The sequence below is a fragment of the Coturnix japonica genome, chromosome Z (genome assembly GCF_001577835.2).
Source record: "Coturnix japonica isolate 7356 chromosome Z, Coturnix japonica 2.1, whole genome shotgun sequence".
Classification (NCBI taxonomy): Eukaryota; Metazoa; Chordata; class Aves; order Galliformes; family Phasianidae; genus Coturnix; species Coturnix japonica.
Window position 1 is genome coordinate 57,967,556 of NC_029547.1, and position 23,094 is coordinate 57,990,649.

General features: G+C 39.4%; 1 protein-coding gene across 1 annotated transcript in view; it reads right to left on the reverse strand.

The window, feature by feature from the left end:
- The window catches only part of PLPPR1 (phospholipid phosphatase related 1), a 102,393-nt gene that overhangs the window by 54,432 nt on the left and 24,867 nt on the right, over positions 1 to 23,094 (reverse strand). The window contains exon 2 of the mRNA XM_015849822.2: positions 2,340 to 2,448. Within this exon, the coding sequence (XP_015705308.1) occupies positions 2,340 to 2,402 (63 nt within the window). The 5' untranslated portion in view covers positions 2,403 to 2,448. The remainder of the gene's footprint in view (positions 1 to 2,339; positions 2,449 to 23,094) is intronic.

The window sequence follows — 23,094 nt, forward strand, 5'->3', positions numbered from 1 at the left end:
GAGTAAAGAAAATGAAAAGGAAAAAAAATGGAAATTATTATAAAAACTAAAATTGTGTCTCATTTGTACAGATTGGAGGATAATTGTATTTGAAATGTGGAAACTGCTTGTGGCACCCTGTTCCCACCATCCACTTATTTAAAGGGATGCTGCATATTGGGCACTGGCCAAATACATACTCTCAGAGTAACTGACATAACAACCAAGCCCAGCTTAAATAATGCTGCTTTTTCTTAAGAGTAAATATCTCAAAAATTTTAATCAAAGCACTACATTCTATGAAAGACAGTAAAGAAGGCTGAATATCCTGGGGAACATCCTAGTAAATAATAATACGTCATGACGACCTCCCTTCTCACTCATGAACACCAAACGTGTTAACTGCCAGATTGTTTTCACATGGACAAACATTATCTGGAAGGCAGACAACATGTTTTTTTGTTGTTCTCCATTCACATTTAGCAACGGCAGTATCACACAGCCTATCAACTCCACTCTTAGTCTCATATATAGAATGGAGCAGTATGAAAAGCAAAGTGCTTTCAGCGTGTCTTGAGATTTACAAGGTTTTTCAGATTGAATGGCTACTATCAATCATTTTTGCATTCCCAGCAGGAAATTAGATTTCCTGTTTTTTAATGCTACAGTGCCTGACATTGCAGTTCCAATAGCATAGCATTAAAAATCTCCACTGTGGCCAAAAAAAAAAAAAAAAAAAGGGAAAATGTGTTTTTGTGCAATGCAGAAGAGAGAACACCATTTTTGGACACCACTTCTCTGATTCTACCTGATTTTTCATTTAAAATTATATTTTAATCAGGAAGGCAAACATATAAAAGGACAAGTTTATATATAATAAACAAACAGTTTATTCTTGTGTTCGTGTCATTTTTGTCTGCAGGAGGAACAATTTATAGTTCTGTCATACACTACCAACCAGGCTCATCATTCATACATTTAGAGGACTAAAAACCTTCAGAGCAGCTTGTTTCATGCAATAAATTTGAGAAATTCTATTCCTAATGGTGTTCATTATGTTTCTTCTGAGCTTACTGCAGTTTGTTCTCTGCTTTTACCCTTCCTTTCTCTAGGTGATGGGATAAAATAGTGGCTTGTTTCTTGATAAGAACAGTCTCTCAATCTCCTCAAAAAATGAATGCAGAGGTTCCCCAGAAGTTGGACAGTATGCCAGTGACAAATCCCTATAAAACACTGGAAAGGTCAGTTGGTTTGAGCAATACACTCTCCTCCTGGCCACTTTCAGCATGGTTAGCATAATGAGCAATAAGGCAAATATCTCCAGTATGTAAGCTGGCTGTTGCTGTACAATCTTGCCCCCTTCTCTCCTTCTCTTTGGCCCCAGTATGTAGGGATACCCCTTATCATAAAGACAAGAACCAAGTGCTGAGCCTCTATGAGGATATGTGGAGCATAAACTAACAAAATGATTAAGCCCATCATTAGAAAGCCAACGTTAGAAAGGTCCAGGATGTCACTGTGTGCTTTCCAAGGCCTTGAGGAGATATCTGTTCAGAATAGCAGTGATTTACAGTGCCCATTATACCTGCTGCTGCAGCACACCAGCATCTTACCAGCATTTCAGTGGGAATGAGGTAAATCTTCTTGTACACCCAGCACTACAATTTGTCTTATGTCTTTTTTTAGTGCTTCTCTTGGCAGTAAGCTTAAGATTTCCCACAACTTCGGCCAATGAGTAAGCACTGCGTTCATGCTACATTAGAGAGGTGGCACTATTGGACAGGTAGTCACAGACAATTATATCAAAATTAAGATAACTTTTCACTCTCCCTGGAAATGTAGATCTACATCTTCACTGAGAAAACCCTGGTAGCCTTTTAAGCACTCGCTGAACATTTATTTGTTCCAATATTGATTTTGGTCTGTCTGGCAGTTTTGAGGTAAGTAGAAGAAACACCAAAAAAAAAAAAAAAAAAAAAAATCATGCAGACGGGCCAATTTAAAAAAGTTGCACCCAACAAACGTGGAAACATCCACCCTTGTAACTGTACTCTTTGTCAGTTCACAGACCCTTGAGCTAGCCAGCTCCTTCCTCAAACTTAAAGGACGGCTGTTTCTCACCTACTTTTTATGTTGTACCTGAGATGAAAATAGAGATAAATGTTGCTTGCTTATTTTATGAACCATGAGAATGCTAGATCTTAGTTCCTCTAAACAATGCCTTGTCTTTGTCCTGCCTGAAAATAGATAAAAGCCTGAAGAAAACTGAGGAAACTCAAGTAGTCATTTGCTGACTTACACCTGCAGCTATTTGGACAGCAAAGTGATTTTTTTTTGAGACAACTGAGTGCTGCACTCACCTCAACAAAGATGAAGCAGGGGATGATGGAGTAACTTCTCTGGGTGTTGTTTCCCAAAGCCATTTCTCATCACACTTCTTGCGGAGGCACCGTTGAAAACTTTATTATCCTGAAAAAGAAAAGACAAAGACATTTTAGTATGTCCCACTGTTCTGAAAACTTCACATTTAACATACCAAGGTACATAACATGACATATAGGACCAGGGTGACAGACAAAAAATAGCACAAGGGTCTAACTTGTGTTTGCTCAAAATAACCTGAGAAGGCTTCCCTTTTGCAGCACAAAAGCATAACTGCCATACAGGTAAAAAGTTACATCATTTATAGAGCCAAGAGCAATAAGGGATACAGCTATTGTCTTTAATGACAATCCATTCCCAAGCAAATTCTTCTTCCTCAGAACACACTGTAAAACTACATTTTCATCCTACTACCCTGCCTACAACATCTTTTGAATCAAGAAATGGCAATAATTGACTAGTGAACCTATACTTCAAAAGGCATAAGATACAATATACAATGTAAAAATAAACAAACACTTATTTGCATGAAAGCATGGGCCAATGCTGCATATTCTTTATGTCCTGCTATAAATTAGTATATTAACTTACAACACCTTCGCTGTGTACCTTTACTTCAAGCTACTCACTATTTTAATTAACATACTCATGTCACAGTCTGTGTCAAGATATTTGATCTCTTTGCAGCACAAAATTAGAAAAGAAGACCCAGAATTTTTATTGAGAGACTGTGATTTTTTGCATGAATGAACCAAAAAGTAAAGTCTGGCTCAAACAGTTTAATAAGAGAATGGGATTGGTAGTGACCTAAGCTAGCAGAGAAACGAGTCTGAAAAAGTAGTGTGTAGATCAAGACCTGCCATGTACATGTCTGCAGGGAGCAGGAGACACACGAGGGTGCAAATCCTTTGCAATAAATTTAAACATAAGCACAGAGTTCACAGAATCGTATAATATTCACATTCTTCTTGAACACCAGCATGCCATGACTAAGAACCACCTTCTTGGTGAAGAGCCTGCCCCACCTCTCTCCTCATGAAGAAGAAGTTGGCCACCAAATCTCTTGTATTTAGGTGGGAACAACCTCATTTCCAACACACCAAAATCGTGCACCAATGATGAGAATCTCAAGGGCCAGGAAAACAGGTTAAGAAGGAGGCAAAAGCTGGTGTATTTTCCAGAAGCAGCTTTGCACAGCGACTTGGTTCAGCTGCTTGACCTCATTGGTATCAAGGTGAGGATTCAGGCCCTGGCATACGGCACTTGTGAGGCTTACAATGGGAGACAGTGCTTTCCCACCAGCTCTCAGCAGGGGCACTGGAAAACGCACTATTAACAGAGCACAGAGTTCAGCAGAGGTTATGGACTGAGGAACTGGGTCAGCTGCTACCACCATCCAACTTGTATTGCCACTTAGGGACTACTTAGTATATTTTTAATCTCAGATCTCCATAATTTATTTGAACCAGAGCTGTAAAATACACAGTGCCCATGAAGATTTTGATAATGTGGTTCTAGGATCAGCTGTAGTGGCTGCAGTGAAGACACTGTGTTAAGACAGCTTCTGAGCTGCTAGCCATTGAAAAATGCAGGTCTGGGTTTCTCACAGTGTTCAGGAAATGTTACCTCTGATATGCCTCAGATTCTCATCCTACACTATATGCCAATTCAGAAATACAAACATTCTGCATTTCAAAATGCCAGTTTTTTTAAGCATACTTCAGCTGTACTTAAATCTGAGTTTTCTCTCAGGGATTTGTGACATTTTTTTGGAGGGTGGAAAGGAGGGGGGTGAGGGAGGGGTGGATTTTGCTATTCAAACTCCATTTGGGTTATAGAAAAATTCTGTAACCATTAATTTTTAACAATACCTTTTATACCACTGGCTCTTGTGTGCAGCACCCTCCCCCTTTAATTCATTGAACACATGGTGCTTGGTGGAACAGTAGGTTAGAGAGTTAGAGCTGCTTACAGTGCATTACTATATTAACTCTTTTTGTACCCTGGTGATACACTGTCATCAACTTTTCTGCAAATCCTAATTTTCAAATTGCGTAGTGTAAATATGTTAATAGCTCAGCACCTACATGAATGCCTTCCCATATCCACCTTTTATATAAAAAATATTTCTCATAACATTGTCTTGCAACTTACAGCCGTGCCTTCAGTTCCGATGGCATATTCCTAAAGAAAGCAGAGGACTGCAAGCAAACTAGGAATATAAGAAGTGTTCTTAACGAGTGCATGCAACAACTGCATAGGCCAGCAAAGATACTGAAGTTTCTTAGCAGTCATATAAAAGTGTCTATTTTAATGCTAGGGGACTCCTTATGTCATAAATATGTATCACTGTGTCTGTTCTTTCATGCTCATTGTGAAAAACTGGTCTAAAAAACAGCACTTCCTATGGGAAAGCATTTTAGATGTCAGCTTCTCTCCTGTGTGATGACACATTTGTGTCAGATATAAGTAGTCTAAAACCACATAGTTGCCTGATCAGGCCAGTTGATTCCCACACTGTGGGAAAACTCGCAGTTAGCCTTCGCTTGTCATAGTAGGTTTTTTCATCAGCTCAGTCTCCAGAAGGGTGGAGGGGAGGAACAGTGTGATCTTAGCAGGAGCGCGCAACCTTTTGTCTCTCTCCAGCTGGCAGCGAGTCCACTAGGGACACAGACATAGCAAAACACAGATTACAGCAATCCCTAACTGCTTCAGTTTGCACAGCAGTCGATGTACTTTTGACTCTAAGATGGGAGAATCACAGTAAGATGTAAAACAAGTGTTTATTGACAGTCTCATCTTAAAAACTATACCTCTCCGCATTGAACTCATTTTCATAGCACTAAGTGTCTGACCAAAGCAGTGGGAAATAACAGCTATAATATCAGCATATGGTATTGCCTGATCATTTTCACTCTTATTTTTATCAATTTGACTCAACTGTTAAGGAGCTTGTGCTATCAAATCTACAGAAGGCTTTTTAGTTCCCACTTGCCATGACCTTTTAGTGTCTAATATGTGAGCACTGAAATGAGAGGAAAATTGGTCAAACTTATTCCAGTTAATTAAGGACCTTGGTAGAGTGAATATTAATAATTTAGAGCTCTGGTATTACGAGGTGCCTCCACTCTTTAAACAGGGTATATAACACTGCATTTGTGAATTAATTAGCATGAGTTAGTTCTCATTTTTCTCAGTTTACCCCACGTACATTTTCAGAAAGCCCCTGAACTACAGTGTAGGAGGTTATTGTCTGACATCTCCTGGGAGAACAAGTAGAGACATGGAATATACATAAGTGAATTGAAAATTAACTAAAAAGGACAGCGAAGAAAGAACAACTCAAACTGAAGAGATCTTATTGCCTCTGGGATCCATCCAGAGAATGGAAAAAGAATGAGAATCAGAGAGTATGAGGAAAGAAAAAGGTATCTTCTTACAGGCTACTAAAAGCCCCGTTCAGGTATATTCTAAAGCTTTTCACTTAAGCACACAGCTAAAAGGACATTTCTAGGATAAACAAGCATTTTCTGAGTCCTTACAGTATATATATCCCCTGCAGCAGACACAGCACAGCTCATCATCATTCTATGTTATCAGCGCTCAAATGATGAATTGCTATCCCATTCCTCAGAAGACAGTGGTCACCCCTACTGCTACAGTGTGTAATAATTATCTAGGCACCTGTGGAAAATACCAGAAACCAAAATCCAGAAAAGCTGAGTACCCAGAGCAGGTATTGTTTATCACAGTTTACAGCTTGTGTCTCATTTAATCAATGCATGTTTCTTTAGATGAGGAAAGCAACCACTGGTCAACTTTTCATCTGATCCCAAAATGTGTACAAGAAAAAAAATAAAAATAGATTGGATTTCCTGTCCTTCTTTATATAGGTAGTTTAATGATCTTTTTAGTAGCAGCTAACACTCTGTTTTAAAGTAAAATTTATTTGTTATATTAGGAGGAGCACAACAAAATTAAGGACGCTTAAAATCCAAGCATTTTCTGGTTTGTAAATTAGTTTAACCTTGCATTAAAAATTAGCAACCCCTTGCTGGTAATTGAATTCAAATTACAAACATCTTCATTCTTATTAAAATAAGAATTCTGTTTACAACTTAAAAAAACAAAAAACAAAAAAAAAGGACTAAACCTTCTGCACCAGTTCATCCAGGATCAGTTTGCACAACTGAAACGTGAAACCGAGTATGCCAAACCTTCATTCAATTAGGAAAACAAATTCAAACTAATGTCATTGCTCAAGATGATTATCCAAGCCTTTGCAGAGAGCTGTATAATTATAACTACTATGTATTACACTCCCTCTTACAAATTTCATTCTTAAGCAGAGTCCCCTATTTCCTGTGGGGAAATAAAGCCAGAAAGTGTTGAAGCAATTTGCCAGACATCACACAATGATTCAGTGTCTAGGCTGAAAAAATATATATATTGGTCTCAGTCTCCTTTCAAGCACTCCATCCACTTGACTGTGGAATCTCTACACTTCAGATGTAATTGGTAATTCCTGCACAGATCTTTGCAGATCTGATGCCAAGTTTTCCTTTTGCTTGCTACTGAGACCAAAGTGAGTATTGCTACTCAGAATGTCACAGAACACACACTGTAAGTCTCTACAAGTACTGATCAAACACACCCCAAAATGTGGCAGCCTCATGTCCCCTCTAAGAAGCTTTAATTTAGCCCTGTCCAAAGGCACATCATTATCCCAGTACAACCTTGGCATGAAAATGAATGTAATTTCTAGTAAGCTGCAATGGGATGATAGAGGGTTAAAATGTCTTCCCACATAAAATTAATGAATCCATACAAAAAGGCTTAAAGTATTTAACATAAGATTTTCCTGCGATAAAGAATAATGGCTATTTTATGTTTTCCTGGGTAAAATACAAACATTTTTAGTATTTTAAAATGAATCAGAATCACTGAATGATAGCATGAATCATCCTCTAAATCCCTACCGTGTGAGAAGTCCATGTGATGTTGTACTACACCCACTGCAATTTAGAGATAAGGACAGGGTGTGAGACCATGTAAAAAGCCTTGAACAAGTTCAGATAGATCAGTTGTACTTCCTTTACCTACTGAAACCATCACTCCATCATCAAAGGCCACCAGGGTGGCCATGCACAATCTGCTGTTGGTGAACTTGTGCTGGCTGCCTTGGATCACCCTCTCTTCCTTCAAGTACCTTAACATGTCTTCCAGTAGGATCTGTTCAATGACCTCCCCAGTCACAGAAGTGCGGCTTATCAGCCTATAGTTCCCCAGATATTCCTTTCTCCTTTTCTTAAAAATGGGAGTGATGTTTCCCTTCATCCAGTCACCAGTTACTTGTCCTCTTGTCAGTCTGTCCAATTACAGAGAGTTATCATAAACAGAGTCTGGGATACCCTGTGACTGCTTGCAATATCCATGTTGTTTTCCCAAAAGATACCTGAGTAGCTGAAATCCCCAATCAGGATGAGAGCCTGTAAACATGACACCTCCTGCAGCTGAAGCAGGAAGACCCTGTCAACTGGTTCCCCTTGGTCAGGCAGCCTGTAGTAGACCTCGACCACCGGCTGTCCTTTATTAGTACCGTTCCTAATTTTACCCTACAACTTGTTCAACTTGCCTTCCTTGTTCCTCAGAGGCAGCTCACCCTATAACACAGAGGGCAACTCCATCAGCCCTCCTCCCTTGCATGGAAAGTCAGTTAACACACTGCGTTGGGCCTGCAATGCCCCCTTTACCCCCTCCAGCCCTGACCCTCATGAACAGAGAGGTAAAGGGTTACAGACATCAGAGCTACCAGGCTACCAGAGTCAGCCTGCTTGCTGGTAACCAAAGCCCAGCTAACACTTTTGAGTCACATTTGGTATTTACTTGTCAGCAGAGAAACTGCCTAGTAGTTGATCGTAACCAAATTTGTGTAGATTTTGAGACTTGCCTGGTGTCAGCCTCCCAAAGCACTCCCAATTTCCTAGTTTGCATGAACACAGAAAAGCAAAGATGAACAGATGAAGGAGTTTATAGAATGTAAGTAAGGTGTAGTAGTGTACAGGATCAGAATAAAAAATTATTTTAAATTTTTCCAAGGAAAAAGACATGCTTGGTTTCTACTTAAGCTACAGCCATTCAAAGAAATTGGCCCATCAGTGAAAGTGTTTAATGTCCCTATAGACTCAGTGGATACAAAACTGATTTCACACCACTAAACATGTTGGAAAATGAAAAAAAGCCACAACCCTACCAATCCATAAAATAAACCCAAACACATTTACCGACACAGTAAACAATTATTCAGCATTCAAGCACCTGATGACAGCTCTGAGCCTTTCCTGCTAGCAGAGGCAACATTTTAATACTTACCATCTTATAGTAAAGTATGATATGTAGGCTATTTTGTTCACAGCAAATCTAAGCTGACGATCCTCTATACAAATAACACTCTCTTACAAAGACAACTGCATGAACAACCTTCTGGATTCCTAAACTACCAACCTCCTAAAACAATGTCGTTGAATTCTTTGTGCCAAAGCAGGGTTTGATTCACAAAAGGAAGTAATGCCAGGGATTTTCAGAATTCTGTTAGGTGTATTTTCCCTTGCTGCTAGCTTCATGTGGAAAATTACCCAGTGCCCGAATGATAAGCAGCAGTATAAATTTTCTAGACAGGCAGGCTGATGAGGGATCCGTAGCAGTTATATCTTCAAGAGAGTTCAAGTGGCATGCCAGTTAGGCAAGGGCCTTGCAGCAACTTCTCGCTGCAGGCAGGAGAGTGAAATCCCAGTGGCACTGCTGATCATGACAAAATTTACATCCATGCTACGGGGCTAGAATTTCATGCAGGGATAGGTTTCACTTCATCTCGCCAAGGTAAGCTGCCTTAGTAGAACCCAAAACGTGAGCTGTGTAAATAGCAGGTACATGTCCTAATATCCAGGAAGCAGTAGGGAACAGCCATTAGCCTTATTTTCAGCTATCACACACCTCCAAATCTTTCTCCTTTCCAAAAGAAGCAAGAAAGAATAGTAATTATACACTTCCATATACATCCTTACAAAAGAACTGATGCGCAACACAATTGCTCAGCAGCATCCACTGGATGCTCAGCCAGCCCTTGAGCAGCAGCTTCCCTCCAGCCAACTCCTCCCAGTTTTATAGTTCCGTGTGATGCCACAGGGTGTGGGATATCCCTTCAGACAGTTTGAGTCAGCTGTCCTGGTTCTGTCCCCTCCCAGCTCCTCATTTGCAGGGCAGCACAAGAAGCTGAGACATCCCTGGCTCTGTGAAATGCTGCTCAGCAAGAACTAAAACACTGGTGTGTTATTAACACTGCTTTTCTTCTGAAGCCAAAACACTACACCATAAACAGACCCTATGAAGATAAACAACTCTATCCCAGCTGGATAGAAACCAGGACATCAGATAGTGAATTTTGCCTGTAATGAGAAACTATATAGCCTGAAAATTCTGTCTTCTATAATAGGGGGATATCAGTTTAGAGAAAACAATTCTTGTTATCCCAGCCAAATTATTCAGGAATTTGCAGAATAAATTTTTAATATTAAGATAAAAAAAAAAAAAAAAAAGTCAAAAGACATTTCCCTTATTCAGATACAAAATTTGCAAATCACTCCAGAAACCCTAGCATTGATTTTATTTTTTCTTTTCAAAACACCCTATGACAACTCTTCCATCAAAATTTATTGATCTACTCTAAGAAGTATCTTGGTAGCTTATGTGCCAGCAAGAACACAAATAAATGATCCTTAATTTGTAGAAGGGTTTCACAGTTATGCACAGAAATAGTTTAGTGACTAATGATATTAGAAACATAATTCAAAAATGCATGCTCCATGCTGAGGCTGAGTCCAAGCAAGCCCTTGTTTCAGGTTTTCATTGTATTTTAATTGGATCATTTAATAAATAATGCAACTCATCCTCTTATTAGAAGGATTTCATGCTGCGCTGAACAAACCAGGTCACCAAAAATTATGTGGCCCCCAACAACTTCCACAAAGGGAGGACAAGAAATGTATTTTTGAAACCTTAAAAAGAAAACAACAACAGCAACAACAAAAAACGCACTTCTTCCTCAATTCATTTAGAGGTTTAGAAATTTTCTTGTTTATAGCTGGAGGAATTAATGTAAATTTCAGTACTGGCTTCCTTCCTCTGCCCTTTAGAGATTTGCTCGGAAAAGTTATGAGTCCTTAAGAGTCCACATTTTGTTTGTGATTATATCATTCAATATTTGTTCACAAAATACCTTATCTTACCATCTCAGTTGAATGAGATGCCCTGGACAGTAAGACAGATGGAATGGCCCTTGTTTCCAGCATTACAACTACTCCACCCTATTTCAAAGGGGGTAGGTTAAAATTAGTGATACAGTGGAGAAGGGTTGATGGTTGGACTAGATGATGTTACTGGTCTTTCCAACCTTAAAGATTCCATTAATAATAACTTTAAGTTAAATTCAAATAGAATAGAAATCAATATTTCACTTCAAGCTCTTCAGAAGAGTGTGTGAACTGTGCATAGGAAAGGGGGTGAAGAGGATTAGGGTGAGGATGAGACTTAAAAGTCTGAACAGCTTAATTTTCCAGAACCAGCACCCACTTGCCCCTCTCCCAGATTTCTTCAAAGCAGGTGCAACCCATCCAGTGGGCAGAGATGAGTAGAGAATCTCTGGAATACTCCAACAGAAGGCTGTAGGACCCTTTCACACTTCTCCTTACTAAGCAAGTGACAGCACATCCCTCTCCTTTATCTGAAAAAGGCACTTGTGCAAAATGACAGCTACTGTCAGGCTGCAGGTGATCTTCATAAAATAATTTGGACCTCTTTCCTTTCACTTCCCTGCTACAACAGTTGAGGGAACCGGTGCTTTTGGGAGTGTTCAAACAGGTCTTAGTGTAAAAATGGAACAGTGGGAATGTTGATGAGGACAGGAATGAACAGAGGGCATCTAAGGCAGATCATCTGAAGGGAAGGAAATCATGTGAGAGCCATGCTTTACTTCCTGGCCTTTTTCAGTAGATGAATACTGCACTGAAAATTGCAACTCAAAATCATGGTAAGTTAATGGTGAACACCAGATGTGTAACAAGCAAAAAACTCTACAGACAAGAAAAAACAAAACAAAAACAAACAAACAAACAAAAAACCAAACCAAAACAAAAACATCTCTAGAATCATAGAATCATTAAGGTTGGAATAGACTACTAAAATCATCAGTTCCAATGATCGACCCATCACCGTCATGCCCACCATGTATTCCTCAGTGCCACATCCACACTATCAGGGTGGATAACTCCACCACAAGAAATCATCCCGAGTGTTTTGCATTCTCCTTTTTATCTATCTGCCCATGATACATCCAATGGAATCACGTTTAACCCCTACAGGCTTAGGAAAATTGTTCCTTTGTGGCAGTGTTGTACAGCAGCTCACAGAGACTATTGTGGGCCTCAGAAATACAACCTAGATGGAAAGCTAGAAATTCCCTGTTAGACTTTACGACATCTTAACAGACTTACAAAGTAATTACTATCTATTCAGATTTAGGGAAAAAAAGAAATAGGAAAAAAAAAAAAAAGTGAAGAATGAAAATTCAGCTAAGTATAAGAATGTTTCAGAACAGTTTTTTTACAGATCTTATACAGAGCTTGCAGCGCTCATTCCTTCTTTTTGGTGGTATGCTCACCACAGAACTCTCCTTGGACCCCATACTGATGGCTTTTTACTAGGATGGGAGAGAAGGTTATGACAAGCTATCAGTGTACTAAGTTTTAATCCAAGAGGAAGCTTTTAATACTGATGGCAGGAGCTTACTCCTCAGTGGTCTACCAACCTTTGGGATTTATTTTAATACCTCAGGTAGTATACCTTACACTCTGCTTGTTCTACACTTGTTTGCAATTCCAGATAATATTCAGATTTGCTATTTATGGTACTTTCTAAATATTTTTTCTTTGTTGTCATTGTAATGTGTATAACCAGTTCTAACCACTGCTGTTGCTGCAATCCTTCGGAGACCACTAAGTGGACAACGCTGTTTTGGTTGGTTGTAGCTCTGACACCACTGTTATCAGCTTGTGCCCTTTCATTTAATACCTCTGTTCTCCATGTTAGATTTTTACCCTGGGTTTCTAGACAGTTCAGTCTATGAGGAATAAAGACTTGTTAGTCCTATCTCTTAGAGAAACACAGAAAATTTATCATAAAAATAAGCACTACACTGTGATCACACAGAAGTAAGCTAAGATAAAACTGATTCAGTAGCAGCTAGTGTTCTGTTAGACAATTCCTGTTAGAACTAAAAAGACCAGAACAAAGCTCCAGGCAGGCCAAGGGAAGCCATGACAATAGCAGAGCTGACAAAGCTTAATCCTATAGCATTTACTACAGAACTTGTGATGTTACTGGAAAAAGCAGCACAGCCTTTGTCCAGCTACAGGTCATAACCTCTGGATCCAGCTTCTGATAGTGTGTAAAACATAGACTTTCACCTGTATACCCAGCAAGACTACTAAAAATCCTCCCATGGCTTTCAGCTCCTGAATGAGACCAAGTAGAGGTGCTCTCGGAGACCCTTGCTCCTCCCAGTGTAATTTGTTCTTACAAAGCCTGTGCAGGTCTCAGAGGAACTCACATGACCATTGTTTGACCTTCTAAGCATTTGATTTTTTCAGACAATGCAGTCTGCACAACTAACTAAATGGTTATCATTAAAATGACAACTACAGAGTACAAAGCCAAATTCTGAAATTCCTTTAGCTGAGACTGTAATATCACCTCTTATAGTGAGGTTCAATTAAAATCACATTCCTTAACAGGGTTTTTATTAGATATAAACCTTTTATGACATGCTTGTGATATGCTGTGAGTAGCTGTATGCACATAAATTGGTATGCACTCAAATACAACTGTAATGTACAAATTGCGTTGCAGATGATGACTGGAAATAAATGGATCAGATTCACAATTGCACCTAGTCAAATTACAACTAGCCACCTAAACAATAGCAGCTGTCAGCTGCACATAAATGTACCTATGTTGCTTTGTGTTCTTTGCCAGCATTACTGTAAAGAGAATATTAAGAACAGCGTCTCCTCCAGCAGCCCTTCTTTGCTGATGCACAGCTTGCACCGCTAACACTACAATCCTCATTACTTGAGCATTATTTGAAATTACTTTATCAGTTCTTCAAAAACAAAAATATCATTTCCAGCAAATTTGAATGCCACAAACAGAGCATTTTGCATCGCAGAGGAAACTAGCTTTTACCATCTGTTATTTTTTCGCCCATCCAAGGGCCACAAGTTTATGCACTGCTTTTTTAGAATATTCCCAGTACAACATTAAAAAGTGGTGCACACACACCTATTACAGCCTTTTATAGCTACGTCATTAAGTAATCTATTAAAAACTCAAGAGACCACAGGAATCATTTCCAGACTCAGCTGCTTGTAGTGCTCTAAACATCACGCTTCATCAGTGCACGAAAACACTCTGCATATGTATACACACAGATTTGCATAGCTTTTTTTTTTTTCTTTTTTTTTTTTTCCCCCAGTAATTTATGTGGTGAAACATTGCATTCTTAGCTGAGTAAACTATTAATTGTGATCACTATTATTAATAGGAATTACATTTATTCTCACAAAAAGAATATCTGGTTTTGAGATAATAAGTAAATAAATAAACTGCATCAGTATTTTTACCTTACCTTTTTTCATGTTTGCTTGCTGTCACATTAGCCATGACAACACGACCTATTTGAAAAGTGTTGTACTTCTGTCTTCAAATATATACATATATGACAACACAAACAAAACAGGAACCTGACAGCAAACTTAGGGAGTGTTAAGATCTGTAATGTTGGAATGGATAGCATACTCTTCTGTGTTATGGAGTACTAAAATAGCAAAGATTACAAAGAATGTAAGCTGTGTACTTGTATCATTTACACTTGCTCTGCCTGATTCCCTTGTTTTAGTCTAGTTGATTCACTTCTGAAAAGCTATTCTTTGTAGACTTGCTCTTCCAAAAGCTTCTGGAAGATGTGCTAGACAAGCATTACAGCCGCTGGTTTATATTTCTTGCTTCTCTAAATGCAGGACTTATCTCAGGATGGAGATGCCTGCTTTCATGCTGAGCTTTGCCCTCCACACTTTCTGCAAAAGGAACACTACTGCAAGTTCTTGTCCTGGGGGACAGTTCATGACCAAGTGGCCCCACTTCCAGGCTGCCTCTTATGGTCAGTTCCATTAGCCCCTGCAGCAGGACTGCTGCACCTCAGAGATCAGTGTGCCCTGGCTTCTTATGCTTGTATGAGCATCTCTGTCTGCTTGTAGTCACATCTTCTCTCATTCCATTTCCCTGTTTGCTTTTACAGAATAACTGTTCTAATTGCAGCTATCACTGTGTCAGATAGTGTCCCCTTCCACTACCCACTACACTTACTTATTTACAAATCATTTGGATGTACTACTATAGATTTTACAGAAAAGTAAATCAGAAAAATGATGAGGATGAAATAAACCTCTTCCTTCCTTCCTTCCTTCCTTCCTTCCTTCCTTCCTTCCTTCCTTCCTTCCTTCCTTCCTTCATTCCTTCCTTCCTTCCTTCCTGTCCCTCCCTTCAATTCCTTCCTTCCTTCCTTCCTTCCTTCCTTCCTTCCTTCCTTCCTTCCTTCCTTCCTTCCTTCCTTCCTTCTTTACCTTTTTAAGTTCTATTTATTAGTGATAGAAAATACTTTCCTCTTACAACCCATTGGATTGTCCTGTACCACCCTTGGGGTGCCTGCACCCTGCTTTGGAAACCACTGGTTTAGAGGACTACAGACAAAGCCTGACAATCTTTTCTGACCCAAATACGCTTTCATTGGTGTAATTTTCATTCCAATAAAACTTTTCAGCTTTTGATATTCCTTTCAAAGCTTACACAAATCATCAGGGCTCCTCAGAATGATGATCTATTGCTGCGGGGGACACATCTAACATGGCTTTTGCAGTTACCCACTGAGAAGCTGCAGTGGAGAGCTTGCACAGCATTTTTGCATTCAGAAGTGGTAAGGCAAAGAGTTCCTGTTATTTAAGAAGTCAGTGAGTGCACTTGTTTTTGATTTAAAGACCTACTTTTTTGAACCAGCCTGCATACATTTTTGGAGTCAGAGTGGCAGTTTCCTCAACAACTTAGTATGTCTCTGATTGCACATCTCCCTTCAACACCTTCAAAGGGTGCTCCAAAATTCACTTTAAAAATTCCCTGTACCTCATTAACAGGAGTGCTAGGTCTTATGATGTTACTGGCAGAGAATGGGGTGGAACAGCTCAAACCACGGTCCTCCATTCCTGTTTCCATCACCAGTCTTTCTGGAAGGTATTACAGTAATTACCAAGATTACAGACTACATGTTCCAACAGTCCTTTAAACATTTTCATGCCACCTGCTCAGTCTCTCTCAGAATTTCCATCTCCTAGACCAGAAGACAGACTGCTGATTGGGCCTCTTATAGTTGCTGTACCAATGCACACATGCACAAGTGGAGCGTAGGTGTGCCCAGCCCGATTTTCAGTCCCAATTGCCTTTTCTTTTGTAAGGCAGTTTTCAGTGCCTCATTGTCTCCCAGCATTTCCCTCCTTAGAGTACACACTCAACACATTTTTGGGGATGGCAGACGTTTGGGGACATTCAACTATTGCACTGCAAAGCCTTTCTTTGGTTGTATTTTCTCCCTTTTAAAATTTTGTCTCATTTTCTCTGTTTTCTGTCTCCCACTTTTGTGCAATTTTATCCTCTCTCTTCACCACTGCCTCCTGCACACCTGATTTCTTCACAGGAAGATTGTGTTGTGCTTTTTCTTTCACTTTTGCAAGCCTCTGCTCAGTATCTCAGACAGCCTTGAAAGAATTTGAACTCCAAGAGTTGGTACATCACTGTATATCCCATCTCCAGTTTCTGTTCTTTAAGTGACATACATACCAGGACCACAGACACACACACCACCTGGTTGATAGTAATGCCCCAGCTTGTTGTAAAGGCCTTCAGAACAGCTACCTGTGTTCACCGCCAGCTCAATGAGCTTGTGCTGTCTATGTGGGCCAAAGAAATAAACTCCACATCAAGATTCAGGAAGTTATTACTAGCTTACCTGAAAAATCTAATGAAATTACATCAGTCTTCACCTTGTTGTGACTAAAGAAGGGGAACAACAGGAGCTCTGTGGCAGGCCTTATTTCCTACTTCTTAACAAACTGATACCTGTATTTCAAGAAGCCTAGGCTGCTTAAACCCACATCCACTTCACCACACAAGTGTGGCAAAAAAACATGCAGGCCTTGCAGCTCAGTTACAGGACAGCCTGAGGCATGTCTTACCCAGTTGGTCTCATCATTAAAAGCAGCCAAACACAGATCAGCTCTTTGCCCTTCACTGCCTGTGACAGGTATATCCACAGGGAGATGGCTCTTCTCTTCCTCCAATCAGATACATTAATGACTTCTGCAGAAAGCACAGCTGCCATGAAAACAGTCAAGGCTGGGCTTTTGAAATACTGAGCTAATGGTTCAGGGGCACAGATAGAGTTCCCATAAAGAACAGAGCTCATCAGAGCTCAGTTTTTGTCTCAGGGTAAACATAAATTCATCTTTCAGCATGCCAATTCTTGGATTAAGGGTACCATAGCTGTGTGTCTCAATGCATTGTTCAGGTATTAAGCATATTTACAACTGAAAATTATTCAAAAGAAAATCACAGGTTAACTCTACATTTGTAAGCTGTGTGCTGAATCAGGTATTGTCTGTCTCTTACAGCTGCCAAAAAAAGCCATATAAAAGCCAGACTGTGTATTCAGTGAATTCAGCAGGATCACAGTTAGAGGGCCACCACCTTACCCAGATGGGTCTACCACTGCTTGCCAACTCACAGTGCACCAATCTGGTACTAATGAGCATGCAACCATGCTGTCAGTGCTGACGGATACAAACCAGGTCTCTGCTTCTGTGCAGTCATTAAAACCCTTTCACCTGTTCTTCCTGACAAAACCAGAATGTTGCCAAACCTCACCTCCCAGAACATCCTGGCACACAGAAAATAAATCAGCAGGAAACTGTCAGAAAGATGGATTATAGGAGGAAAGATGAGATCCACCATAATGAGTTTGGTCCCATGCAGCAAAGCTCAGAATACTGACTGGCATAAGTCCCAAGATAAGAAATGCAATGACAGCTGAACATAGTAGGCTTCTCCAAACAGAGAGGAACCTGTGATACTGCTTTTCAGTGTACAGTGCAAAAGGAGTACTGTGACCATTATAAGCTATCTGCAGATTCACTCTCCAAATCTTTTACTTGACATTGTTTTTGCACATAACCCTCCCTCCCAAACCTCCCATCATTTTGCAGACACGGTAGGACTTAGGGAAGTCCAGAAAAATCATGAGATGTTGAAAGAAGGTGTTTCACAACTTTCGATCTGTATCAGGATAGTCTAGCCACTATCATTGGCCGACAGTGAGTTCAGCTGGTGAGTTCATTTTTGCTTCTTATCAAGTTATTGCTGTCAGCAGACTCAACTGTTAACTAGCATGCTCTTTATCACAGAATCATAGAACCACAGAATCATAGAATTATACCACCAGACAAGGTTTTATAAGAAACAGAAAAAGGAAACTCAATTTATATTTTTTCTGTTCAGGAGTCTTTTTGGAGGAAGTTCCTATTCTGCACAGTCTAAAAAGCAATAGACTGAGGAAAACATTTGCTTGTATATAAGTGCTTTAGACGATAACCTAAGAGCCCTGATATAATTTTAGCTCAGCATTCGCATAATTTAACATATTATTAAAAACCATCAGAATGCTGGACTCCTTCAAATAAAGCCTCAGCTTCTAAGTTTGCAGTTGGAACCAGCCAGATCAAAGGAATGCACAGCTTCACTCTTAGACTATATCTAAATTATCTTTCGTGGCACCATCTGTATGGTCAACAGAAGCATATTTTTACTGATATGAACATGCCAGAATATTTACACTGTGTGTAAAAACACAGCCCTCTGTACTTCCATACCAGTATTTCTACCAGGACAGAATTGCCTTGCCAAGGGTAAGTCTGCACAAGGGTTTTAGGGGCAAACTATCACCAACAGGAATGTGGGTTACACTGAGTACCTTGTGTTGCTTGAAATAATCTAGCAGATTGAGGGCAGACAAGGTAATTCACTGAAACAATTCCCTACCACAAACTCCAATCATATTAAGGACACTCAGGGCAGCACAGGAAGAAGCTGCATAGTTTTACAGAAGACAGAAGTGATTCTTCCTACTAAACCATGAGTGAACTCTGGGTGAACATACAGACTAATGGGCTTAACAAAGTTACTTTGAGCGCTTAGATGGGCTTGACTCTTCTGACATCAATTTCAGCTTTGCAGGCATCATGAAAAGCAAGTAGATACCTGCCAGCAGAGAAGATCTTCTAAAAAAGCTAGAGATTTGCAGTAGGTCTTTTTAATATTTGTAGGAGCAAAGTATGAATGGAAGTTATGTTGGGTGTTGAAGGAGGCAGACAGGGAAAGCACTTGGAATAAAAACAAGAGAACAAGTGTTCAAAAAATAAGGGTATTAGCTGCCACAGAGCACTGTAAGTGTAGTTTCATTCAAATAGAAAAGATAAGCTGCTGAGAAAGTGAGCAACCTAGAATGAAGCCATAAAATACCCAGAAAAAAAGAAACAGAACTTTGCCAAACTCTTAAGAAGGTGAAATAAAATACTGAGATGAAAAATTCTTGCATTCACTTCTAAAGACTACAGATGAAAAGTGGGTCTATACCCCATCCACCACTGCCAGACACGAAGAGCCCCAGAAATGAAATGGGACTCTGCAGCCAACAATGCAATTGGGCTCTATGCCTACCCAGTACTGACCCATGCTGCTCAATGCATTCTGTGACAACATGACACAAACTTGTCTTAGTCAACAGCTCAGTGTAAAGAAAGGGCTCTGCCACTAATCTGAGTGGAAACTTACACAGGACTAAAGAGCATTATCTTACAGATATTGGAGGTGTCGGGGATGTGAACAACTGACCAGTAGTCAACTGCTGGGCACAAAAGCAATGCGAGGAAAAAGGTTTACTGCAATTACAAGGGATAAAAGAAGAAACATACCACAAGGTATATTAAGATGCAATGTAAAATTGTAGACCAAAGAAGAAAAGGTATTTGCCCATGTCTTGGATAAGCATGAAAACAATCCCAAGCAAACTCAAAACAGAAGAGTAAAAAAATCTTACCATCAACACTGGTGCTCTCCTTACATGTGAGATACTGATGGTAATTCTTCATAGAATCATAGAATCACAAGATTGGAAACGACCTACAAGATCATCTAGTTTAACCGTCAATTTCTTCTTGATGAAGACTGATATTATTGACCAATGGACTCAGGGCAGCATTGGATGGTTCAGGGTAACTTGGAGAAGGGGACAGGTCCTGGGAGACTTACACAGATCAGCTGCACTTGTGTTATGAAAGGGAATTACTCAGGAAAAGAAAAAAGAGCACGCAGGTAATTTGGGCCACTGTTATAATTTCAACCAAAGCATGTAGGTCACTCTAAAATTAATACCTTTGATTCTCAGGTCTCTGTTGCATTTCCCACATCTATTTCTGTATTAGTTATTGATGTTTGTTTGTGAGTCATGAATTTTATTAATTATCCAGAAATCAAACTATTTGAAAACAATTTTGAAATGAGATAAACCAAGCTTCATCCACTTTCAGGACCTGGTTATTGGTTTGATTTTGGATTTTCCTTTTTTGAGCTTTTGGAATGCATACCTTCCCATTATAAAGGTTTTTACTGAAATCTAGGGCTTATGTAAAATAAGAGAGAGAGAGATGATGAAACCACTGGACAACGGGAGCAAAACTTTAAGACAAACACAAAGAATAATTGTGCAAGCCTACCTGTGTAATCTTAGTGTCAATACAAAATACTGCACACATCATACTCGGCTGGAAGATGGCAGGAATCTTCTGTTTTCCTGGATGAAAGGAGATCTCTTCCCTGCTTTCTGTGGATGTGGCTTAAAAAGGTTTTTTCATTTTTCAGGTATAGTAGTAGTACAGTCAGAAATGTTTCTGTTGGAGCTCATTGGTTTTGACCAGACCCATACACAGGTTAAGTGCTGGTTCATACAGAGAGGAATGGCCCTGTTTAACACCACTCATTCGCAAATTATGTGGGTTGGTTTTTTTTTGTTTTTGTTTTTTGTTTGTTTGTTTGTTTGTTTTTTTGAGGCATAGCGGTAGATAGCTCAGGATATGAGCTGGTGAGAAGAGGCCACCTAGCTGATTTAAAACCACTGGAGTGAAACATGATTATTTTGTTTATCTCCATACAAATCAAATGCTGTCATTCTTGCAAAAACATTTGCCAAAACAGCATTTTCTAACAAAATCCACTGTCCTCCAGTTAAGAGGATAATCAGAAAGGTCTCACCTGTACATGTGGGAGTGCAGAATGTCAGCACAACTTATCAGCATGATGAAAGATGGAAAATAAATTTCACTATCTGAACAGTCTTATAAAGTCACTCCTTGTTCACACACTGACCCCAAAACCTAAGGCACAAAAGGAAGCACAATTTTATGGAACTGAATCTGCTATTTATTTCCTTTTCAGCTTAGATAAGCATAATACAGTTTAGAAGTTGTATTTTCTAAGCCAAAAGAAATATTGAAATGAGTTTGTTACTACCTTAACCACCATTGGCCTACAGTAAAGACATTTCCTCAAATTAGTGAGCTGAAGAATGTTGTTCTTTATAATACAAATTATAAATTAATAATATATTAATTATATCTTATACCAGTAGAGAAAAAATATAAAAAGTGACAGAAACAAACTGGTTGTCAGCTGCAAACTGATGTCAGCTGCAAACAAATGCCTGCTGCATTTTTTATTTTATGGTTTGCATTCTTTTTCTATGGTCTTCTTAGGTCTGAACTCAGAATATCTGCAAGCACAGCATGCTGTGGGCAGTGGAATGTCCTCCCAGGGACCATGAAGAAACCTCAAATAAACTTAGACCAGGTAAAACTGTAGAGAGCTACAAAGTGCCATTAAAGCTAGCCAGATTTTAACTCTGCAAAAGCATCCTTCTAAAAACAATGAGCTATTTCAGCTTTAAAAACCCTTTTTCACTATCTTGAGTTGAGGGAGAGTTTGTTGTGTATGTACTTATCAGTGAAAACAGAGGAGAAAGTCAGAAGGCACAGAAGCCACTGGAAGTGTTTACTAAACAGAGCAATCCCTTTAATTTTTAGCTTGAAAAATGTGTAATTTTAATATGGATGTGAGCCTTTATTTTTTATGTTTTTTTAATAAATAACAAACTAAGATGGAGCAGGCTCTAACTTTTCAAGTAACATAGAGAACAAGCAAAGCTTTCTTCACTTTCCCATTTCTCACACTTTCCTCTTAAGAGCAAAGGCATGTTAGACAACGCTTTCTCAGTACATCAAACACTGTTTTATTTCACATTTCTCTTAATTTCATTTGTTCTAGGTATTGATGACTTCACATGTACTAAGTTTTAAAAGTATAAGCTCCAGAAATCTTGAGTTGTGTTGGTGAATGTGGTGAATGTGCTTTCTGTCTATAATGTAGCACAAATATTTTATCATTTCTATTTGCTTCAGTTCTAAGCAGCAAAGGAAGCGCTGTCTGAAAAACAACCAAGCAACACCAAAAGCAAAACCAACACAAATAAGCCTTAGGATAACTTTCTAAAAGGGAAAGGTCAGTTGTTCTGCAAAGGTAAGCATGACTAATGGCGGTGTTCTGGCTGGTATTTGTAAGACATTGCCTCAAACACCAGTGAAAAGCACTGACTGTTCAGCTGCTGTGTATCACAGCAAGAGCAGGAAACAACTCACCTCTCCCTGTGCATACTATATTCCCCCATGTTAATCACTAAAGAGTGAAATGGAGGTTTTGTACCTCTGGGACCAGGTTTTAATTCTGTGTTTGTTCTACTCCTGTTAGAATTCTCCTCTGAGAATTTCCTTTGTAAATGCCAGTAAGCTTTAACAAAAACACACATCCAACACACACACACACAAAAAACCCCTCCAAATTCCATACATCCTTTTCTGAATAGCCTTTGCAGTGCTATGTCTCATATTCATTCCTGTTAACACAAATCCCATCTCGTTTGGAGATATGTAACCTGTCTTTTCCTTGCCTCCCTTCTTCTGTCCTTCTTTCCTTCAGCCTGAACAAAAGGAACCAGTCTGGGATACCCCACATCACAACAGTTCACAGACTTCCTTGCAGAGGAAGAAACAACAAATCCCCAGCCCTCTTTATCCAATAAACAATAACAATATGCCTCCAATGGGGCATCCACAACCTCCTTGGGCAACATGTTCCAGTGTGTCACTGTGTGAAAAACTTTCTCCTAATATCTAATCTAAATCTCCACTGTATTAGTTTAAACTCATTCCCCCTTGTCTATCACTATCCACTCTTGTATATTATCAGGATATAGCAGGCTTTCACATACTCTGCAGTGTATTAATGAAGGCAATGTGGATCAACAGCTGCCATCCAGTTTTACAGTATATTACGAAAGTCTAATAATACAACATATTTTCAAATGTTGCTAACAGGTTTAAATCATGCAAAATCCTGCCTGCTGCACTGGCTGTT